The 22,957-nt window shown below is 41.8% G+C and overlaps 2 protein-coding genes across 4 annotated transcripts in view; both read right to left on the bottom strand.

Moving 5' to 3' along the window:
- atrn (attractin) overlaps positions 1–4,496 on the bottom strand; it is a 154,234-nt gene extending 149,738 nt beyond the window's left edge. For both annotated transcript variants that reach the window (XM_053336353.1, XM_053336354.1), the window contains exon 1: positions 4,009–4,496. In XM_053336353.1, the coding sequence (XP_053192328.1) occupies positions 4,009–4,247 (239 nt within the window). In that variant the 5' untranslated portion in view covers positions 4,248–4,496. The remainder of the gene's footprint in view (positions 1–4,008) is intronic.
- A 1,536-nt stretch (positions 4,497–6,032) lies between these two features.
- Positions 6,033–22,957, bottom strand: part of eif2ak3 (eukaryotic translation initiation factor 2-alpha kinase 3) — a 35,473-nt gene continuing 18,548 nt past the window's right edge. Inside the window, exons 3-18 of one of the 2 annotated variants that reach the window (XM_053336355.1) lie at positions 19,782–19,976; positions 19,558–19,688; positions 18,823–19,090; positions 17,892–18,057; positions 17,621–17,746; positions 17,209–17,367; positions 16,879–17,108; positions 16,128–16,240; positions 14,540–14,662; positions 13,499–13,648; positions 12,614–13,202; positions 11,878–12,051; positions 10,852–11,025; positions 10,590–10,691; positions 9,683–9,745; positions 6,033–9,109 (exon numbers count right to left, since the gene is read on the bottom strand). In XM_053336355.1, coding sequence (XP_053192330.1) covers positions 8,927–9,109; positions 9,683–9,745; positions 10,590–10,691; positions 10,852–11,025; positions 11,878–12,051; positions 12,614–13,202; positions 13,499–13,648; positions 14,540–14,662; positions 16,128–16,240; positions 16,879–17,108; positions 17,209–17,367; positions 17,621–17,746; positions 17,892–18,057; positions 18,823–19,090; positions 19,558–19,688; positions 19,782–19,976 — 2,946 coding nt within the window. In that variant the 3' untranslated portion in view covers positions 6,033–8,926. The remainder of the gene's footprint in view (positions 9,110–9,682; positions 9,746–10,589; positions 10,692–10,851; positions 11,026–11,877; positions 12,052–12,613; positions 13,203–13,498; positions 13,649–14,539; positions 14,663–16,127; positions 16,241–16,878; positions 17,109–17,208; positions 17,368–17,620; positions 17,747–17,891; positions 18,058–18,822; positions 19,091–19,557; positions 19,689–19,781; positions 19,977–22,957) is intronic. The other variant, XM_053336356.1, reaches the window with a different exon arrangement.

The raw sequence follows: 22,957 nt of genomic DNA, 5'->3' as shown, positions 1-22,957 counted from the left end.
ATTTTCTTGGTGATTTTTTTTTTGCAGGGATTTTGGCGTTAATGGTCTGTGTGTACAGTAGAAAAGCAGACAGGAAACATGGGATGAGTGAGAGAAGAAGAAGAGAGGACAGACGACATGCAATCAAAAGGTCGCAGGTCAGCAATCCGATGCCAAACATTTGTACTTTCTACTTTTCAGTGTAAGAATCTGCAGCTTTTCTTCTTCTCATATGCTTAGAAAACGCAACCGTTTACTAACTGTAAACTGTGGTATCAGATATGTGATAAAGTGATCGGAAGATAAGACTTTGGACTCATGTTGATAGGCAGCTGTGCCATATAACAACTTTTAATAACTCAACAATTAGTCAGCAAACAAACATTACAAGATTGAGACATAATAAAAAAAAAAACCTGGTTTCACTTGGTTTTTCTTGAGTCACAGTGTTTTCCCAAGATTCAGCTAGTAGTCAGCGTTGGTTTCCCACAGTGATGGATTGTTTTAATTGACACTTGAGTTTTTTTTTTTTTGTTTTTTTTTTTAAACCCACAACCAAGATGAGCTATTTCATCCGGAGAGCACTCAACCCAGCCATTCTGAAACATTAAAAGCTCAGCAGCAAATTCAGCCGCCTCCATTTTACCTGCTCGGATTTATCTCAGCAATTGGCTGGTGCTAATGTGCAAAATAGTCCCAAGCTTCTCCTCCCCTTGACGACGACGACGACGACAACGACAAGGTTTCTGAGGGTGCATAACACCGTGGGGGCCTCCTGCCGACTCTGCTTTATGAACCTGGCAGGCTGGCACTGAAGCTGAGGCAGCATGACACCGAGTATCAAATTAAAAAAACAGGACAAAAAAAAATGCTCCGGATCTCCTAAAAAACATTTGGCTGAGGCCTTGCTTGAGGGGCGACACCCTGATGGACACATTTTAGCAGCACAGACATGCTAGCTCATCACAATGCTGGAACAAGAGGAGCCTGCTAACAGCTAAAAAAGAAGAGAGAGGGATAAGTAGAGTAAAAAACTGACTCAACAGAGGATTCTTTTTCGGGGGGCGGAAAGTTATGTTTTCTAATTAAATACATATTAAGGTTATCTTGGCAGGATGTGCAGAGGGGCACAATCCTGTAGCCGATAGTATAATCATCATTGATTTTATCTAAATGAAGCTGTCATCAAGTGCTGCAGGGCCATTTTCTTCACCAGAACATCGCTAATACAAAGTCTAATATAAAGTGACAATTTAATGAGGACAGAGAACAAGATGTGGAGCAACGATTGTATGAATATCCTCATTAATTGATGCTTGACACCTTTCCGTTGCATCCTGAATGTATACCATTACAAAATATGTGTGTGTGTGTGTGTGTGTGTGTGTGTGTGTGTGTGTGTGTGTGTGTGTGTGTGTGTGTGTGTGTGTGTGTGTGTGTGTTGCTCGCTATTCTTTTGTCAAGTCAGGGGCGAGCACGCAGCGCCAACACGGAAAGTCTAGCATGGATGGATGTGGGCAGGGAAGAAAGAGGGTTGAGAGTGAGAACGGATGTGTTATTGGTTTTATCAAGTGGTTACTTTCCTCCCACCTCGCAGATGTTTCAATGAATACAACCAGCAGCACTAACTTAGCTGCTCCAGCTGTGAAAACAGAGTGCTTTCAGTATGTGTGCATGTAAATTTCCCATCATTTTTGGCCCTGAGCTGCTGCTGCTGCTGCTGCTGCTGTGTTGTCCTGGTATTAGTGTGTAATGGTTATCTGAGTGCTTGAGTGGGACAAACAGCATCCCAATATGTTAGTTCAGATCTAGCCTGACACCTGCTCTATTTCAAAGAGTGCTGTGAAGCTTGGCAACACAAAACTATCTCATCTACAGGCCTGACAGAGGACCCTCATCTACACTCCCTCATGGCATCTCCAGCAGCTATGATCTCTGCTCTTGATCAGCACAGTACCAACATGCCCTCCTCTTCATAAAAATACACAACACAAGGATCATAATGTGGTCTGGGATAACCCACCTGGAAACAAATACCTGGTTGGGTTGCATGAAATCACTGAAAATGATCAACTGATATATAACTGACTGATACAACTGACATAACAATTTTTATGACCCCTAAGTGTAAAAACAAAAGAGGCATAGTTCTGTTTAACGTCATTTTACAGACACAACAATCTTTAATGGCAGACCAACTGCAGATAAAACAGACCCAAGTCCAACCTTGATAACGGGTGACCTTAGTCAAGCACCATCTTAAAATACAGGCACGTGCTGTGTGCCAGAATGAAGTGATACGTTTGATCTTAGTAGGAGAATGAGACTTTTAGACACACCATCTGGATTGTCCCATTCAGGTACCCATACTAGTGGCCCACCATGCAATACACCAGGGTCATGAAACTGGAAAAACTAAATGGGACTCAGTCGTTATTAATTGTATTAATTGCACCTGCTTTGACATGTCTAAAATGTCTCCAATGAAAAATGTCTAATGGAGTGCCTGAATGACAAAGATACTGACACTAATGAAGATTAAAGGCACTCAGGCTTCATCTTGGTCACATACATGTTATAATGTCATTATCCAAATGCTGGGGCATAATTTCCACTGGGGACATTATTCTCATCTCCATGGACGATCACTGTTTTTCCATCTATTCCTGCATGATCTAAAGTGGTCTATATATGAAAAAAACTGTGAAATCTGCTTTTATTGCAGGTTCACAACTAGAATAAAGCTTTCACAATTCTTAAACTGTGTTTGAAAGAGACTTTGGCCTCTCTGAGATGATCCAGTCCAGAGTTTACCAGCCTAGGTAGGTGGTGATATACTTTCTGGCAGAATATATCATTATGACCAACTTTATTATTTCCTGGATTTTTCTATCACCATAGTCCCTAAATGTATGTAGCCTATGAAATACAGGAAATGGGATTCTGGTGGAGGCCCCTTCAGACAACCCCACTGCTCAAACCAAAGTTAAACCCTTGTCCAAATGACATAAAATCATTATCATGCATCTTTGGGGCCAGAAAGCCAGGACCCTAATGCAAATGTTAGTAGCAGAGGTAACAGCAGTAGTAGTAGCAGCAGTAGTAGTAATAGTAATAGTAGTAGTAGTAGCAGTAGGTCTTTGAAGCCTCAGGTCAGCACTGTAAGGCTTCTGTTGACAAGAAATCTGAGCATACACATGTGAGAAGATTTAGCCCAAAGCAAAGTAGACAGAAGGCTAAACCACACAACCTTAACAGTGTTCCCACACATTTTTACCAATGAATATTCAAACCTTTTCCATAACTATTCCATAATATTTTACCCCATTTCCATGACTTAATTCCCCCAGAACATTTTTAACAGAGTAGATATCATTTCCTGTATTCTGGAGCTTTATAAAAAAGGTGTTTTGGACACTTTGATCTCACTAAATGATGGGTGCATTTTAATAATTACATCCCAGAGGAAGCATTTGGCCCCAGATCACATATTAGAAGATATTAAAAAGCTAATCTACTGGTTTTTGGCATGGTAAAAGTGGTGGGGTTCAACTTGCAGGGGCAGTTCTAGAGAGGAGCCAACAGGGGCCAGTACCCCAGTAACTCTGTGTCTGGACCCCCCTGTGGCCCCCTCCCAAGCAAACTGCATTAATAATAAAATGACAGATTTCTTGCCATGATTTTATACTGAGGTTGTATGTGCCCCTCTAACAAAAAAGCTGCCCCCCCCCCTCCACAACCTAGCCCCTCCATTATAACTGGGTCCAAGTTCATGCAGCCCTGTCTTACATCCACATTATCATTGATATCACAGCAGGTCATCCTTCATTTACAACTTTTCCAAAACATTCACCCTCATCCCAAAGGATTTCCAGGCCTGCAAAACAGCTTTTCTAATTTCATAACTTTTCCAGGAATTGCATGACAGTGGGAACTCTGACCTATGACACCAGAAAAATTAAATAAATAAATAAATAAATGAATAAAAAGCAGCTTTATTCTAGCCTGCATGTCCACACTGTGCTGTACCTGAATCGCCCTCCGCAGTGCTGGCATTGGTCCCCAACCCAGCCGGGGAAGCACACACAGCTGCCAGTGGCGGCGTTGCACTGTCCGTTCATGCACGGCTTGTCGCACTCCTTCGCCTCGGTGACGCCCGGTAAACCGGACAGCAGACCGACCACCGACAGCAGCAGCGCGGTTAGCAGCATCAGCAGGCTCCGGTCCCGGCCATAGCCCGAGCAGGCCCGCCGAGTCGCCCCGTACATCCTCGCACAAAAGATGGCTGCGTGAAGGCAGAAGCGCCGCTGCTTTCAGGGGGGATAGAGACCCAAACACGACCCGTCCAATGCAGGTGGCTCTCCGGTAATGGAGGACCGACAGTACTGTTCCTCAACCCCCCCTCCTCCTCCTCTTCCTCTTCCTCCTTTTGGTGATACGGTTTTAGTGTCTGTGTTGTTGAGGCAGGGCTCTTGGTTTACATCTTTCCAGTGGTGCTGGTTCCCAGAGCCGCAACAAGCCGCATATTGACATCCGGAAGTGACGTTATGACAACGGAAATGCGCAACCGGGAGGGGGGAGGCGAGGCGCGCGGAGGGGTTTAAACTTTCATTTTGAGAACTCCCGCCCTCTTTTACAATCTAGTTTCTGTTTCACTAGTTTAATATCTTTAATAGCTTATCAATAATAATAATAATATGAAAATTAACCATTATTTCTATATTGTAAACTATAGGACCATAATTCTGAATAGTATTTCCTCCTCTTAATATAATTGTCTTGTATATTTTTGCTTTAGTTCTATACATTTTAGGGGGTTTTGGTATGTTTTTGTGTTTCTGTTATTTTGTGTTTCTGTGTGAGCTATTGGATACATGGATTTCCCCTAAGGAGATGAATAAAGTATCTATCTATCTATCTATCTATCTATCTATCTAATGTATTATCTATAGTTTCTGTTTCACTGACTTAATCTCTTTAATAGTTTATCAAAAATAATAATATAAAATTAGCCATTATGTCTATATTGTAAATTATAGGACCATAAGATAGTGACCACTGTAATAATTCTGTATAGTCTTTTCCTCCTCTAAATATTATGTTCTTGTATATTTTTGCTTAGTTCTAGATAAATAGATCACTTATTGATCCCATTGGGAAATTCGGGTATCTCGCAGCTCACAGTCCATACATTCATACACACATTCATAAACACACACTTTTTGTATATATTATTTGTTCTTACATATGTATGTATTTGTGGTTATGTGTGAGCTATTGGATACATGCATTTTCCCTATGGATATGAATAAAGTATCTATCTATCTATCTATCTATCTATCTATCTATCCATCCATCCATCTTATACTATTATAAACTCTGTTCAATATTTTAATTTAATGTTAATGTTTGATGTTTCATAGATTATGAATTTAAGAGATAATGCAAATAATTGTGAGTTACATGTGTTCATTGTAAGTCATACCAAACCGGTGTATTTATTGGAAATGTAAGTCCAAACTACTTTTAATGTTGCTTGTATGCAGAGCTTACAATGAGAAGAAACGCTTTCTCATTTCTGATTCTGATGCCAAAAAAAGCATAATTGCTCCACTTTAACATTTGTTTGTTTTCTATGATATTAATAGCCTGACAAAATAATCCTCCTCAAGGTCCACTTACCAGTTGTGTTGTGTTTATTTTATTACAACTCACTTCATCTGCAATAGGACAAGCTTGACAAATTAATAAGTAACTGTCACATTTAAAATATCTTACATTTTATAGATCGAATGAATAAATGAGTAAAGAGTTGAAAGCTTAAGCAATAATAGAAATAACGTAGTTGACACTGTTTTAGTATGACTATTATTAGAAATGCTGTTCCTGCCTTTCTGAAAGTCTAATGTAGGTAACAGTTGGCAACTTAATGTGTGTCTGACTGAGACCTTTGAAATCCACTTAAAATGTAGTCTAATCATCTTAATATGTGGATAATCCTCCCGCCCAACACCGCCCACAGACTGCACACGAAGGACACAAAACTGTACAAATGGTATAGAACAGTTTATTAAATTTAGACTTGTAAGAAGTCATTCATATTCCAACGCGCTCCATCGCATGAAGCGCATTCATAATAACACCAACCCAAAAAAGGATTGATCACGGCATCAAAACATAAATAAAGCAAATAAACATATTTACAATTCAACATGGACAGAAAAATGGGGTTTGTGCACAAGAATAGGCAACTACATGTCCAGACAGAGGCATTACAGATTGAAAAGAAGGAGGAAGAAGAAGGAGGAGGAAGGAGGGGGGGAGGGGGTTGATTTAATTGAACTATCCTCAGGAACGGTTACCCAGGCGGCAGGAGTGGAAGGAGGATGAACACAATTCAACAAAGCATGAAAATCCTACTTGTATAATCACATTTTCTTGGATTGAGTGGAAAAAAAGCAGAACGTTTCTAGAACCTCAGATAATACACTATTGTCATTAATGCTGTTTTCAGTCATAATGGGAAAAAAAAAATAAGGACAAACTATTTACTACCGTAGGTGATTTATAATTGTGACAATTTCCTTCTTTCTGACTGTAAAATTGTTCAAAATCAAGTCTTTAAGTCACAATTCCCTCAGGAATCGATGTCTATAAAATAGCAGGGGGAAAAAAAGGTTCCCACATCCTGTGAAATCATTCTGTGGGATTTACATTAGTTCCATTATTGAGTTGCTTCAAAATATCAATGCCTACAAAAAGGTTAACAGTCTCAACAAAGGACTTATGTACAGTTCCTACAGTACATACCATCTTTCAAAAAAAGCAAAATTTCTAAATTTGTGGCATGAGTTGTTCTGCTGGACTTCAGGAAGTGTCATTATGGAATTGAACTCTCCCGTTTCCACCGTTATCGTGGTGGGAGTACAGTCCCGTTTTAAACTCTGAAGAGAGAATTGATCATTTTACAACGAGAATGACTCATTTTCAGTGGGCTAAGCGGACAGATGGACGAACATCAGTTTGACTTCCTGTATCAGACACAGTCAAGACTTTACAGTAATCAAAAAACCCTGCAGAATAATCAAAAACTGCTCTTATCCAAAACAGAGAAGATCTTTAAAAAAGTACAATCATTGAAAGCACATTACAATTAGCAGTTTGTGTGTGTGTGTCTGTGTGTGTCTGTGTGTGTAGTTACAAGCGGGTCATGTGACTCTCCCAGCATTTCTTATGTACATTAACAATCCTTATGTGGATCACATGACCAACATCAGGTCCAGGTCCCCAGTTTAGAGGAGACGAAACAGTATCACCTTATCAGCTAAATGCTATGTTTCCTGCATCGTGGGAGAGCTGCAGATCTCAGTATTTGTGTTTTTTTGTGCTCTACCGGGAACACCAGCTGGATGGGGTTGGAGCACAATAGCACGACTGCAAAAGTGTGAGGTGAGTTATTAGTTACACAAAAGTACACTTTACTGACTTTCAAATGGCACTCTGGTCCTGCGGGTTATTCTCTGGTGCTTAAAGCAGGGCAAACCACTTCCTCTTGGTAACCCAAACATGTGAAAACAAACACTGAGAATAACTTCAATGAGTTATAAGAGGTGACCACCATCGCTGTACTCTGGAGGTCACACTGCAACATTCAGCTATCCATTAATGGCAGAGATCGTCTCCTCTTTGTTCCCTCTCCCACAGTATATATCACATTATCTTACAGTTGCCTCATGAAAAAGCCATTTACAAGCAATGGCGTCTTACAATATTTACAGGATTGATCAAAGGAAACTTCTGAATTAACAAAGAAAAAGTTATAAACAGGTTTTTTCCTTCAATTATATACAGAGAGCTAAGAGGAGGTGTTGAAAAATGATTGAGCACCTCAAGAGTCATTGAGTAAATTTACACACAGAAAAACTGTGTCAAAGTACTGGCTTTAAGATAACAAACTCTCACTCACCCCTTCAGTTTCCTATCAGGTACATGCAAAAAAGACATGAGCCAGTGGCTCTGCATTCATTCAGAGGGGGCTGCAAGCCCCTTTCTAAAGGCAAATCACATCTGCTGAACTGGATTCATAAACTCTTCTATACGCAATACATCACCTTCTTTTAACTAAAAAGAAAACAAAAGAAAACACATAGGAAAAAGATGGTCTTTTTTGGTCTTCCAAATCAGGCATATTGGGTGTCAGAACACCAGTTAGTGCTTGTACCAGTGATCAGTACTAGTCACTAGTCGATAGGATGATCAAGCATCAAAGGCCCCTTTGGAGTGTCCTCTTGGTTTTGATACCTGAGGTGTAGCGAGGGTGAGCGAACACTGGCTGAATGTTGAGAGCAAGCAGCGCGTTGGGACCAGAATGGGATCAAAACATATATAAAATAGTTCTTAGCACTTCTGTCAATTATCCTGGAGTACCAGACGCTTGTTTCATACCAGATTGAGATGTCAGAGTAGATGATAATGCCAATTGTTTAAAACAAGAGGTAAACATTTTGAATGTTGTCTGGATGATGGTTTATCTACACTGAGTTGTCATCTGGTACTCGCAGCCATTTAAAATAACCACTAAGAATTATTTTCAAGTGCCGCTTGAGCCAAGTCTGGTCCTGAACATTACAGAACGGCTGTCGCTTTTAAAATATCCTTTCACTTGTAAGTATAATTAAAATTGGGAACTTGGGCAGCATAATGGTGTGTGAATCTGTAACGGCATGTGTATTTGCCAAGCAGAGGAACTTTGCAGGATTTTGTCTCGGTGCTCTTAAGCAATCGAGACAAATTCCTGCTCATTTTCAGTGCTTGGCATTTAAAGTGATTGTTTCTGAGGCAGTGTGTGATGGCAGGGCGCTGAGGTGGTTCTCTTAGGCGGCAGACCGGCGGGGGGATGACAGGGGAACAAGCTTTGTGGGGGGTAACATATTGCGTCATGGCATCTTCAGGTAGCTGATGTCTGGCGGGAGGGTCGGCCCATGGACGAGGCGCTGTAGGTACGGGAGCGCTGCCTCATAGCCAGTCGGCAAGGCAGCTCCAGCTCCTGGAAAAGTGGATTCCCTGTGATCTCAGCTGCCTCAGGACGCTCGCCAGGGCTCCACGACAGCATGCTCCGCACCATACTCAGCTACACACAGAGAAAACACACAGCTCAGTGATGTCTCTGAGAGCAGCATAGATGCACTAAAACACACTGAAGCATGTACATATACACACACACACACATCTTAAAATAGCACACATCTAGTAAAGTGGGATACTAGGATAACACGTTGAGGGTATTTCCAGTGTTGGAGAATCACAGATTATGCCATGGGATTATGTTAATCTCATTACTAAGTAAACAGGTAAACAAATTAGTGTAACCAACCAAATGCCAAGTGTAGCCTGGTGTCTCTTAGTTATTTACTATTTATATAAATGATTATTTAAACACTGATTTAATTAGATTTTCATGAGATTACAGACGCTAATATATTTACACATGTTGATATAAAATAATCCAAATACACCTTTTATCGGATGAGTTTAAAGGGTTCAGTTCACCGTTGTGTGTGTGTGTGTGTGGACAGGTCATTTAAATGTGTGGCAGACTACATAATGAGAATGATCTTCCCAGCACATCAACTCTGATCTATTTTTCATTGTTGAGATGTAGTTTGTGTTTAAAACCACTAGATGGCAGCAGAGGGCCACTTACCTCCTGAACGTTGTTTTTGGAGAAAACCTCTGGGAAGTGCAGAGCTCTCACCTCCGTCAGCGTCTGGAAGAAAAGATGTAAACACCTGTGAGCGGAGCTGTGCTAATGGCTAATCAGGCTCTTTGTTGTGGAGACAAAGACATTCAGGTCGCTCACTGCTGAGAAAAGCAACCATGTGTCTGTGTTTAGACTTGAAAGAAGAAAAAAAACAGACAAACTACCATTTAAACTGACAATAATGATTATTAAGATGATAATAGGGATCATGTATTACAGTTTTCCCCAACAGAGTGAGCAGATAAATTAGAATAATTAACTGAGTAAAAGAAACAGACAGAGAGATTAACTGCCTCATTAGAAAGTCTCTCTCTTCTCAAGCTTAAACAAATTGCAGCAGCAGAATTTTTTTTACCCAAGCCAAAAAAATGAGATCACAGCATTTCATCTTTTAACTATACGCTTAAATCTGTGGTGACCTGTCAGTTTTGGAAATGATCTAAAGATTTTTAGAAAACCGCTCCTCGCTTTTTAATAATCACTTTTCAGGGACAGATGGGTTCAGCTCGGGATGCGTCAGAACTTTTAACCTCGTGAGCTGCACATAAATTCAAACTGCCAACTTGTTCTTTTTGCGATCGGTGAAACTTTAAAACCACCAAACTGAGGATTCAGGTTTGTGAAATACTGCTTACATTTCAAATTAAGTCTCTATTTATGTTTCTTGCTTTGCTCACATTTCCTTTTGTCTTTCTTGATATTTTGACATATTTATCTAATCTATTTAATAACAGGGTGATTACAGGGAGACTATTACTGATTTACGACCCTTGGAAATTAAATGAGGAGAGAAAATGAAGTGAAATTAAGACATGATTATGATAATGTGTCCATGTGTTTGCTGACTCACCCTCACTCTCTCCATCTGGGTCCTGAAGGGATACAGCAGCTCAAACAGGATCAGACCCAGAGAGTAAATATCCACTTTGTGAGAGTATGAGTTTCCAGAGAGCTGCCAGAACAAAAAGGAAAGGATGCAATTAAAGATACTAGATGCATATTATTAAAAAAGCAAGGGACTAACTTACCAACAAAGTGTTTCGGTGGACTTTACAAACTTATTTTTGCAGTATGTATCTTTTATTATTGCCAGTCTATATACGTCTCCTCACCTGCTCGGGGCTCATGTAGAGCTTGGTGCCGACCTGGCCCGTGTGCCGGGTCAGGAGCGGAGCTGGCGTCAACGCGCTCGGCTCGTCGTCGTCCTCTTCCTGGTCCATGGCCGTCACCAGGCCGAAGTCTCCCACCTTCACCACGTCGTCCATGGTGAAGAAGATGTTGGATGGCTGGAGGACAGACGGTGATGGGTTATGTGACATGTAGCAAACATTAAAACACATGAAGGTAAAGAGTAAAGACAATGACTAATGTTTAAACCTGGTGACGGTTATACTCTACTTCCCATATAATCGGTGCTTTTGCTTTAAAAGGTAACTGAATTTCGAAGAATTTGAAAAGGATTTTGAAGCAAGATGAGTTAGTGATTCATCTGTCTTTGTTCAAAGCTTTTGCTCACAGCTGTTTTTTTTTTTTTTGTATTTCATGCCTACATTTCCAACTGAGTTTCCTTAAACAGAGATGATTTATAAAACAGTGACGATGAACACGTTTGGGGCAAAATTGTGAATTACAGTAACTGAATTTAGTAAGAGTCTCATTTTTCAGCAGCTCCTCTTAGCCCTCTGAAGGGAAAAAAACCTATTTATATCTTTTTTCTTTGGTAATTCAGAAGTCTCAGGATTCAGCATCAATCCTGTAAATACTATAAGATGACATTGCTTGTAAATGTCTCATCATCCTAATATCACAGCCCCTATACAGTATAGTATAAGGTTTATGCTGAAAAGACAGGTGTTTTTCTATAAGACTCACTTTCAAATCAGTTTGACCTTCAATAGCTCGCTGAAGGAGATATTAAACAAAATGAGCAAGCAGCCATATCAGTGATTCTGTTTAATAGTTTAAAGCTATAGCATCAGGATTGTTTGTCTTTTGCTTTACATTCAGATTCAGTATGAGATAAACTGGAATGATTACTTTCCAAATGCTATATTATATACTCCTTTGACTTTCCAGTGGAGTGTGTGTGTGTGTGTGTGTGTGTGTGTGTGTGTGTGTGTGTTTGAGCGTGTGTTCACCTTGAGGTCCCTGTGCATGAGCCCCTTGCTGTGCAGGAAGTCGACAGCCTCGGCAATCTGGACAAAGATGTCTAGACACTGGTTGTGCTCTCTCTGCTCCGGTAGGCAACGCTGAGCCATCCAGTCCTTCAAGTTCTCCTTCCGACAGAGCTGCATCTGGATGTACAGGTACACCTGGAGGCAGGACAGGATGGATTAGATTCAGGACATCTTTTATTTAAACACTGAAAATGAATAGTTCTCTCTCACTGTTACCAGATAAAAAGCTTCAAAACAACATTGCTAGTGTTTAAAAGTAATGTGAGCCATGTTTAAAAATCTAATATTGATGATCAAAGATTGGATTACTAATTAAAATGTGCATTTATTAGTGTTTCTAATTTATTTTTATATTAAAGTAGATCTTGAAAGAGTTTCCTTGAGTTTGGACATGGTATTTTAATCACTCTCTAATACATTATTAACTTTCTGTTTACCAAAGTAAAACAAAACCTTATTAAAAGATAAAGCATGCATGTTAACGACTCCAATGGGACTCATAATAAAAGTAAACAATGCATGAAACTTTCAAAAACAAAGTGAAGTCTTCCAGCTGTTTTATAACCTGTGACAACATTGAATCAAGCTGTAAGTATAAACATTGAGGAGGCATGCAGGGGCCAGTCATTATTACCCCACAATAAACTCCAGCAAGGTGACGGCCCGTTATACCTGGCTGAGTGAATTATTAACTGACCTTGGGAGAAGGCTGGGCTCGCTGGGCTGCAGGAGTAATGGGGAGAGCCAGAGCGAGCGAGTTTGGTCGGGGAGGAGTGGAAGAAAAGGGCGGGATGTTTTCTTGCCGTCTGGTGTGCGAAGAAGACGAGCTGTTTTTCTCCATCACTGTTCCCGGACTGGCTGGACCAGAGGCCGAAGCCGAAACCGAAGCCGAGGCCGAGTCAGTGTCCGCATCCGCATCCGCGTCTCGGTCGCAACCCGAATCCTCGAAAACAATGTCGAAGGAGGAGGAAGTGCAGTCGCTGGGGCCGCGCGGGGGGCACAACTCGAAAGAGTGCGGCGTGTCCGAGGCGTCTGGGTCAGCCTGGCTGTCCCGCTCAGACATCAAGCTGTCGTGGCCCAGGAGCGGATGGAAAGACAGGTCTCCATCGTCAACACTGAAACTCACAGCACCACTGCCGCTGCTGGAAAGCCCGGCCCGAGCATCGACGGAGGCCTCCAGACCATCTCCTTCAGGTCCAATAACAGGTGAGATTGAACTGGACACTGGCACTTTGACTGACAGCACCTCCATGTGGTCCAGGAAGCTCATTGGCCAGTCAGTAGTACTGAAAGAGAGAGAAAGAGGAGTGTTGTTGCTACTGAGCTCACTGCTACAATCAGATAACATTCAAATAACCATATCCATGTTAAATTACGAATAATCAATTAAGAGACAACTTTGCAGAAACTGGTTTACAAATGACTTAAAACCATAAAAACAACACAATCAGTGGAATGCAACCACGCTTCCTTTGCATGGAAGCCATATCACTGGTGAATAGACCTCTGCTCTGCCAGTGTTAAGTGCCATGTTCGACCCGCTGAGCTACTTGGGATCACAGGTTTAAAAGCCCTGTCTCACCTGGAGTCTTTCAGCCACCTCTGGTCCATCTCTTCCTGCCAACCCTCAGGGGGGCTCTCCTGCCAGGCGTTGAAGTAGCGGATAATCCCCGGGTGCTCCAGCTTGGCCAGAGCCTTCACCTCTCGCATCACCTTCTCACGAGCAAGTTCCCTGAATGACATAAAAACTGAGCTCACATATATGGCAATTTTGACAGTCCCCATTCAGCCGTTTGGTCATTCATTTTTCAGGATTTAAGGGTCTAGATACAACAGAGATTGGACTTGGCTGTTTTGTGTTCCTCATCACTTGATTGGGATTATTGACTGAATGCATGTACTGTACTAATCAAATGTTTGGACACACTATCTCATTAAATTGGGGATGTGGGGACTGTTATAACTGTAAGAAGAAGATGCACCAAGTCTTTCACACAAACACCAGGCGAGAGAATAATTGGGTAACTAATTCTCACAGAGAAGCTGAAGCCATTATTTACCTCCACTGCAGATGGTACCAGTTACTATGCTTGTATTAAAATATGAGCCATTATCTCTGTATTTAAACCATATTCAGTCTCCTCTGCTCCCACCTCTTCTCTGTGACAATCAGCTTTAAGTGAAAATAACACATAGTCTAAAGGCCTAAAGGGAGTTACATCCAGGTAGCTAATATTTAACTAGCATGTACATTATATAACAGGCACCAGGCGTTTATCCACACATGTTTTTTTGCTCCTGGCCTTTATCTGCAGCCGGCCTTTACTTGTTTGTGTCAACCACGCCACTGGGCACTATCAGAGACCTGGCTTTTTGTTATGCACTGTGTGATGCACCAGTCAACATCAGGGCTGCAGCAGAAAATTCAATTTCCACGCTTGTTAGTAGGAAAATAAATGCACACCAACATTTGTACCAAAAATGTCAGTGATGCCTCTTACATTGTTTTCTGTGTTTAGGTAAATTAGCTTCTTATGCATTATATTACATTAGAAAACAGAGAGGAGCCGAGCCAATAGCCTCCAGCTAGGAAGTCTGTGTTGTGACCAGTAAAAGGAGCTACCTGTTGGGCAGACGGATTCTTTTGATGGCGTAGTTGCAGTCGTCGACTTTGTTGCGGGCTTCAAACACAACGCCGAACCCCCCGCGGCCAAGGCACTGCACCGGCTCAAAGTCAGTCAGATACCTGTGGGGAGGAGAGAGACACTTTGGTTGTCATCATGCAAAAGAAGAACCCCTACAGTATGCTCTCAGCGGAAGAAAGCAGCCGTGTGTTATCAGAAATATGCCTGACAGTTTGAGAGAGGAGGGATCATACAGTCCGCTGTGGTCAAAGAGGCTTATTAAAGTGGTAAAGGGTGATTACCGCTCAAGGAATTACTCCAAACTAAACACCCGTGAAGGCATGCTGTGGCTGCTGAGTTGGCAGGTTAACAACTTACAGTTAAAGAATATTAAATTCACATTAAGACTGCATGAGAAAAATATTTTTACATAAGAGAAAATGCTTATATTGACTTTAATGTGTGTATTTAAGAATGTTTTGGCAGTCTGATTGTAGCATTAGCACGACCTAGTTCATACAAATCAGCTCTCACAACTTTTTATTTTATAAAACGGCCGCATTACAAACATGCAACACCTGTCAGATATGTCACCTATCATATAATTTATTATTCGATCTTGTGCAGCTGCATCATTATAAAGATCTCTGTAATTCAATGAAATCAAATAATTCAGTTTGCTGCTGAGTGATAACATCAAAACTCTTCTACACCCCTTCAAAGCATCCCTGTTCAGGCTGCCTCAGGGATTAAAGGCTGTCTTATTAGGAAGTGTGGAGGCAGATGTGATTCAGGCCTTCATTCCTGATCTCTATGTCCCCTCTCTTAATGATCCTGACTCATGCCTGCCTCAGCTGCTACAACAGCCACCGGTTTTATTTAGAGTTAGTTCTCCGGCGAATGCAATTTACAGTACATGGATTACGACTTTAAAGGAAGAGGAGGGTGGGGTGTGTTTGTCATTTTTAGGACGGATCAAACGGAGCATGGGATGATATCAGGAGAGAAGAAATATCTGCAGTTTAAATCAGATAATTTCTCGTGTTTGGGTGGGTTGGGCCACATTATTCAGATCACATGTAAACTACATACTCCATTTATAAAACTTCCGGAGGTCAGCGGCAGCTCATAAATTACGTTGACTGATCATATTCGGGATGCCTAAAATAACAACAAACTTCTGACAATGTGCTGACAGTGATGTAAAGTGACACTCCAACCCTGTGGCAGATGCTGCGAGGCGGGGTGGGGTCTGCGGGGGCCAAGGTCATTTTCATTTGATGGCAAACAGCTGAGTTATCCAATCATGCACAACTACGACTCGTATCTCCCATCTCTGCCTTGTCCTATGAAAAGCAGTCTGGAAGACCCGTGGTCACCATGGTAACAGTGCCGATCCTGTAGCTACACCTTGAAGAAGTGAGACTTTTTTTTTTGTGTGTGTGTGTGTATGTGTGTGGTGACATTTCCGCAGCGCAGTAGTAGCGGAGCGTTAAGTGAAGTTATCCTGAGTCATGACAATAAAAAGACAACATTTACACACAGAGCACATTCTGCCCTCATCTTCACAGTGTGTTAATGGTGTACCTGGACACATATTCGCTGGAACGGGTCTCCATGGCAACCGGCTCTTTGGATTCGACAACCTCAAGGTCGTACTTGCTGTCTGTCTGGCACTGTGTCTCCGACTCTTTCCGTTGCTTTGGGGAACAGGAGGAGGGCAACAGTGAGATTATGATTGACTATTTATCAATGGGAGAGTTTTTAATTAAAAATGTAAGCTTCACATCTGTACAAGGTCTCTCAGCCACAGGAAACATATGACACAAGGGGAAGAAAATGTACTAAATTTGGTCTAAGACACACTTATTATAAAGGAACTTACTCAAACTTGAATATTAGTGTTAGTTTATTAGTTTATTGCCTATATGCTATAGTGCTTTAAAACCAGTTTAAACAGAATCTGAAATTAACTTCTGTATCATCTAACAAACATTTAAACCTTACATACTGTTCAGGGTCTAATCTGACCCAGTATTACATTTGAGAAAGAAAAACACACCTTAAAAACTTTTCTTTTTACCAGACATTTGATAACTTTTTCCTAATGTGACCCAGATTATACAAAAAAAATGGAGCTAGAATATAAACAGTATGTAAGGGTTAAAAGGGACAAAGTTTGTTAAGTGATTTTTTTCAAATGACTAAATAAAAAACTCCATGGAAGCTATTTTTTTGGAAGTTGCAGGCAGTATCTGACTTCACATTAACATTTGATGAGTTCCAGCAATCTCTGTTAGTAAGTCATTCTTGCTGCAGGTTATGTCTGTGATCTTACCCGCACATAGGGCACAGGGGCAGGAGGGTGGAAGAACTTGCGGACGATGTAAGTGGTGGCAGCGATGCAGAAGACGATTGTGCCGAGGATCTCTTTCCACCAGGGCAGCAGCAGCACCGGGTCCTTCCTCCTGCGACTGTCAGCCCCCGCCCCGTTCCCCTTTATCAAGCTCACAGCGCTGTCACGTTTCTCCCGATAGTGCTTGCTGTAGGGGAAGTAGTAACCGTTGTCTAGGGAGAGGAGAAGCAGAGGTCAGTCAGTAGGGTTTAATTTCAGCCGGATACTCCAGGTGCTTCTTGGAGCATGACTTTAGGCTGATTAGGCTCTTACCGTACGGATACTGAAGGATGGACAGTCCTCCGTTGCTGTATTCCTCATGGGAGAATTTATCATTGTTCAGACACTTGTCAAATTCATCAGAGCCGACCAGGACCGGTGTCCGAGACGGGGAATCTGAGTCAAGGACAAGATGAATAAATTCTCTTATATCTGTAGAAAGAAGGATCGATATTGACTAACAATCTCAGACAAGTCAAATATGAAAGGGGGATAAAGACGAGTAAAGCTTTGAGGAGCAGAGTACACAGAGACATACTGGGTCCTAAATGACTTCAAATATTTCTTAGAGCACTTTGTGTTCCAACAGACTGGTCTTCGGTCACTTTGCTCTAACTGTACACCCCTTCACAATTTAAGTCATGTGGAGCTGTGTCTAATTAGCAAATGAAAGGTGTGAACTTACGGATTAGAGGCTTCCATTTGACAATCGGTAGTGGAATTATGTCTTTCTCCGACCCGATAGCTTTTGAAGGGAACTTTTCAGAGATCCTGACTGAGGACTGGAGGTAGAGCTGTCCCTGGAACATCCCTAGTAAGAAAAACAGCACCAATTGAATTCACTAATATCTCATATACAGCTGAGGAAGATTTCACACTGCACATAAAGCACCTTCTCATTAGTGATGAGGACAAGCATGCCACGTGGTTTTATCAGTGCACCTGTATGAATTTACCTAGATAAACACTGGACTCTGCAGCTCCTCTGGCTTTCTCTTTATCTTCGTCATCCTCCTCCTCATCGGTTTCAGCCTGGTTGCTGTAGGTGGTGTCGTCAAACAGGCTGATTGGTGTGACTTTACCCCCGCCGACCAGCCAGGCTGAGGCGATGGGTGTGCAGAACTACACAAAAACGAGTGAGAAAGGATGAGTAAACAGTGACATAATTGTTTATTGTGTCTGAAATGGAGCAAAATGTGCCACAGTGAACACTTTAAATCAGAGGTGTCAAACTTATTTTCATTCAAGGGCCACAATTTGATCTCATGTAGGCCGGATCATTAAAAAGATGGAGGGAAGGAAGGAAGAAAGGAAGGAAATAAGAATGGAAGGAAGGAAAGGCAGACAAAAGGAAGGAGGGAAGAAAGGCAAGAAGGACAGATGGAAGGAAGGAGGGAAGAAAAGGAGGAAGGACAGATGGATGGAAGGACAGAAAGGGAGGAAGGACACATGGAACAAGGACAGAAATAAGAAAGGCAAGAAGGACAGATGGAAGGAAGGAGGGAAGAAAGGGAGGAAGGACAGATGGATGGAAGGACAGATGGATGGAAGGACAGAAGGAAGAAAGGTAGGAAGGACAGATGGAAGGAAGAAAGGAAGGGAGGAAGGACACATGGAACAAGGACAGAAAGAAGAAAGGGAGGAAGGACAGATGGAAGGAAGGAACAAAGAAAGGATAAAAGGAAGGTAGGAAGGACACATAAAAGGAAGGAAAGAACGAAGAAAGGAAAATAGGAAGGTAGGAAAGACAGATGGAAGGAAGGAAAAGAACACAGGAAGGAAGTGGGCCGGATTGCCCCCTCGGTGGGCTCGTTCTGGCCCACGAGCCGCATGTTTGACACCCCTGCTTTAAACGGATAATTGTGCCAATTTAATGACTCTGTTCACCTGACGCTCCCAGACCAGCTGTCCGTTGGGCTCGGTGCTGAAGGCCATGACCTTCCAATCGGGAACGGACACCTTGATGACGAGGTCCAGGTTCTGGTTGGGTTTTTGCTGTTTCTTGGTCTGCTCCCTCTCTTTTGGTTCGTCGGCGATGACCCGCTGACTCTCCCTCCAGGCGTCGCCGTTAGCAACTTCTCCCTCCAGGAAATTCATTCCCGACTGCGTGTCGGGAACAAGCTTCAGCTCAAAGTTTCCAACGCTGAAGTTCCACCTAGTGTCAAGAGTGATCATACAGATGTTGAAAAAGCTGTTTTAACTTTAATAGTTAATGTAATGATCGATAGATTACACACAAATACAAATTTACTCTTTGCCTACTGTGAGCAGATGGTAGCACACTGACAAAAATCATAGATAGCAGATGGATTATTATACATGTTTGTTCTGTGAGTAAAATTAACATACAACAAATGTGATATGATTAAATACAAAATACACCATTAAAATGACCAGACTGTTACAACCAACTGAAACAAGAGCTGTTAATGTTAACTGTTACTGACTGAAGAGTTCAAGGACTTCATTTAAAACCTCTGACAGAAAATCATTTAAGTATCTGTGAACCTTCCCCTCTTGAAATACCCAACAAGACGCAGCAGCTGCTCAATGACTCAGGTTGACTTGATTGATTGATGGATTGACGACGACACTTGGACTGACTGATTAAATAAAACTCACTTCTCCATTCCCGATCGGGGTCTGATGGCTCGAACAGTCTTCTGAGTCCTCTGCAGCAAGAGCATGTCTTCAGTCTCCATCTCGTCTTCCCCCCATCGGCTGCAGCCCACCGCAGAGCAAATGTACCGAAGCTGAAGAAAGCAACACGAGGGTTATTCTTACAAGTTGGTGTTTTGGTACGATATAAAGAATCTGCAGCTGTTAATTGAAATGATTCTTCTTACCTTGCCACTGTAAGCCCCCAGGCCGTAAGTAGTGAGCGATTTGCCCCCAACCAGGACAGTGTCCTCTCCGATGCGGTAGGACGACTCCAGCAGGGACTCCACACTGAAAGGCACTGCCTCCATACTCTCCCTGTCCCGGTTCCACTGGAACAAGGCACCGTCCAGTGATGGGATGACCATCTTATTGCCGAACACCTGGAAAAAGAAAGAGACAAACAAGCTGGTTTTAATATGGGAGTTTGTGTCAGTGGTTGATAAGTATGTCTCAACAGAAAAAAAGGGGCATGAATTTGGTTATTTCTCATTTAAAAGAAAACTAAAGTGGCCTATTCAAGTTTTTTGTGCTGGTTTTTCCACAGCCTGGAGACATCCTGACATAGACATAGAGGGGTCAAACCATGAGCATCTTCTTTTACTTATACACACACACACACAATACAGGACATGATAACTTATCAATACAAGATCCTCTCCTTCAAGTACAGAGTTATCAAACTGTGGTGCTAGATTATGATTCTTAATTTGGACATGTTTCATGGTTTCCTTCCCCAATGCCAGCCTTATTAGCACGTTCAGTTTTAATCTTTCATTTGCACTTTATTTTCCTTTAATAATTTTAAAGTAAATCATTACTTTATGCTGCATTCTCACATATTATGCTCTATTTTAGTCTAGCTTTTTGTTTTCTTTCTCTCTTTCTATTGTTTTCTTTTTATTATAATTTGGGTTTTCATGTTTCCAATTTTTACTGTAAAGCTGCCTTGCCTATTAGCTGATATTAGATCAGTGTTAACTTTTCTTTTCTATGCTAAAGTTATGTTTGTCCTGTTAGCTAAAATTGCATTCTCCTAACGATGTCTACAACTTCTATTAGCTTCATATTCTGTTTGTGGTTGTTGGGGTAGAGATATAGTAATGTTGTGTAGCTTTGATCCATTTTGACTGAGATTGCATCAGTAAAACTCTCAGCCGAGCTAATAATTTATTAACTTTGTGCCATGTTAGCTTATCTTGATTGGCCAGTAGTTCAGCCTTGTTTATCTCTTGCTCTATTAGTTAACATGGACTTGCCTTGCTGTAGTACATTGATGTCAGCAAATTAAAATTATGCAATCTCACACCTGGGCTCCCTTTTACTACAGTGGCGGTATGAACAAGCTCCTGTTAAACTGAATAATAATAATGTGTGGAGAGTACTGATGAGATTGTTGCATAAATTACAATATATCATTAAACTAACACTCTGCACCCAGTGTCACTGCAATAAACGGAAGAAAAACGCCATTCCTGACGTGAAATCAATTGTTAAATGTTATTACTTCAAGCTGATGCAATAGCTTTCAATGCTCATCAACCCTGCTGGAACATCATCCACAGTTTGAAGAGTCGTTTTCTCGGCTCAGACAGACAATCGTTCAAAACATAAAACACACACACACACACACACACACACACACACACACAGACACAGACAGCACTTGGTCGACACACACACACATCTACCCACACAGCCGCAGCTTTAGCCCCCGCACACTTGGACTCAATCCACAGGCCTTGGGACCATTACACAACTGAGAGCCTAAGTAATTAACCTGGATCTTTAGAAAAAGTGTAGATAATGTGTGTGTATGTGTGTGTGTCTATGTGTGTGTGTGTATGAGCGTGTTATTTGGCTCTCACTGTAGGGGGGCAGCCAGGATGAGATCATTGCAAAAACCTGACTCTAATCCTGATTTAACCTCTACAGCTTTAGCTTATCAAGGCAGTGTGAGGACAACTGTTTTCTTCTAGCACTTCGGTCATCGTTGGACAAATATTGCCATCAAAAATTACTTTCTCTGGAAATACAAAAATTATGACTCACTCCACAAAATATCCAGTGATATAACAGCAACTCTGGACCAATTCTGGGTTGTTTGTCATGTTGGATATTTCCAAAAGGGACTAGCACAATAAAATGTTGCTAGGGTCAAACTTGCTTTCCATCACCTTTAAAAAAAAAATGGGGGCAGTAGCTTTGAGGTGGATTTAAAAAGAAAAGAAAAAGTGCCATAAGGGAGCAATGTGTGGCAGGATGATTTACTGGAGAGCTTTGCCAGGAGCAGAGGTGATGTCATCTTTTTCGGTGGGGGGTGGGGGGAGGTGGGGAGGGAGACGGGATGAGGATAAATTTAGCGAGTGAAAGGAGAAGGATGGAGGAGGTGGGGGTATTAACAACCTGACCATCACATCACACCATGCTGGTATGGGCTGGTGGGGCGGAGGTGGAAAGAGGTTTACAGCTGAGGGGAACTTCTCAGGGATGAGTCATCGTGCTCCTGATGCTTTAATCCGCGTCTCTGATCCGACCCAATGTTGTCACACAAGTTGCCCTGGATCTCATCTCTCAGCTGTTCCTCCCATTCATTTTCCTCCATGTACACAGACTCATACTAGAGTCCGACTGATATATAGGTCAGCTGATATTGATCTACCACAAATATATTGGTATTGGTGAATATGTTGTCCGATACATGCCGATTTATTTATTTTTTAAAGTTATATAGGGAGCATTTAATGTATATTTGATGCTTTTGCTCGAGTCAAGGAAGGAAGAGAGGAATAAGGAAGGGAAGAAGGAAGGAAAGGAAGAAGAAGGAAGGGAAGAAGGAAGGAAAGGAAGGAAGGAGGGAGGGAGGGAGGGAGGGAGGGAGGAAGGAAGAAGGAAGGAAAGGAGAAAGGAAGGAAGGAAGGAAGGAAAGGAAGGTAGGAGGGAGGGAGGGAGGGAGGAAGAAGGAAGGAAAGAAAGGAAAGAGGGAGGGAGGGAGAAAGGGAAAGGGAGGAAGGAAAAAAGGACAGAGGAAAGAAAGAAGGGGGAAGGAAAGAAAGAGAGAAGGAAGGAAGGAGGGAAGGAAGGAAAGAAGGAGGGAGGGAGGAAGGAAGGACAGAAGGAAGGAAGAAAAGGGGATGGAGGAAGGACAGACGGAAGGAAGGGAGGGAGGAAAGTGTTTTTTTTTTTGTTTTTTTGTTAAAGTTAGTTCATAATGATTAAATTCCCAGTGTAGTTTACCGTTTCAGTGCACTGATGTTATTTTACTTCTTTGTGGTTTAATAATCACATTTAAGGGATTGTTGTCAAGCCTTCATTACATGTTTGTGTTTTTAAAAGATCATTGCAAAAAAATGTATGTTTAATG

This window comes from Scomber japonicus, chromosome 16 (genome assembly GCF_027409825.1).
Source record: "Scomber japonicus isolate fScoJap1 chromosome 16, fScoJap1.pri, whole genome shotgun sequence".
NCBI classification, from domain to species: Eukaryota; Metazoa; Chordata; class Actinopteri; order Scombriformes; family Scombridae; genus Scomber; species Scomber japonicus.
The sequence above is the reverse complement of the archived record's forward strand: the minus strand, read 5'-3'. Positions and strand labels throughout refer to the sequence as shown.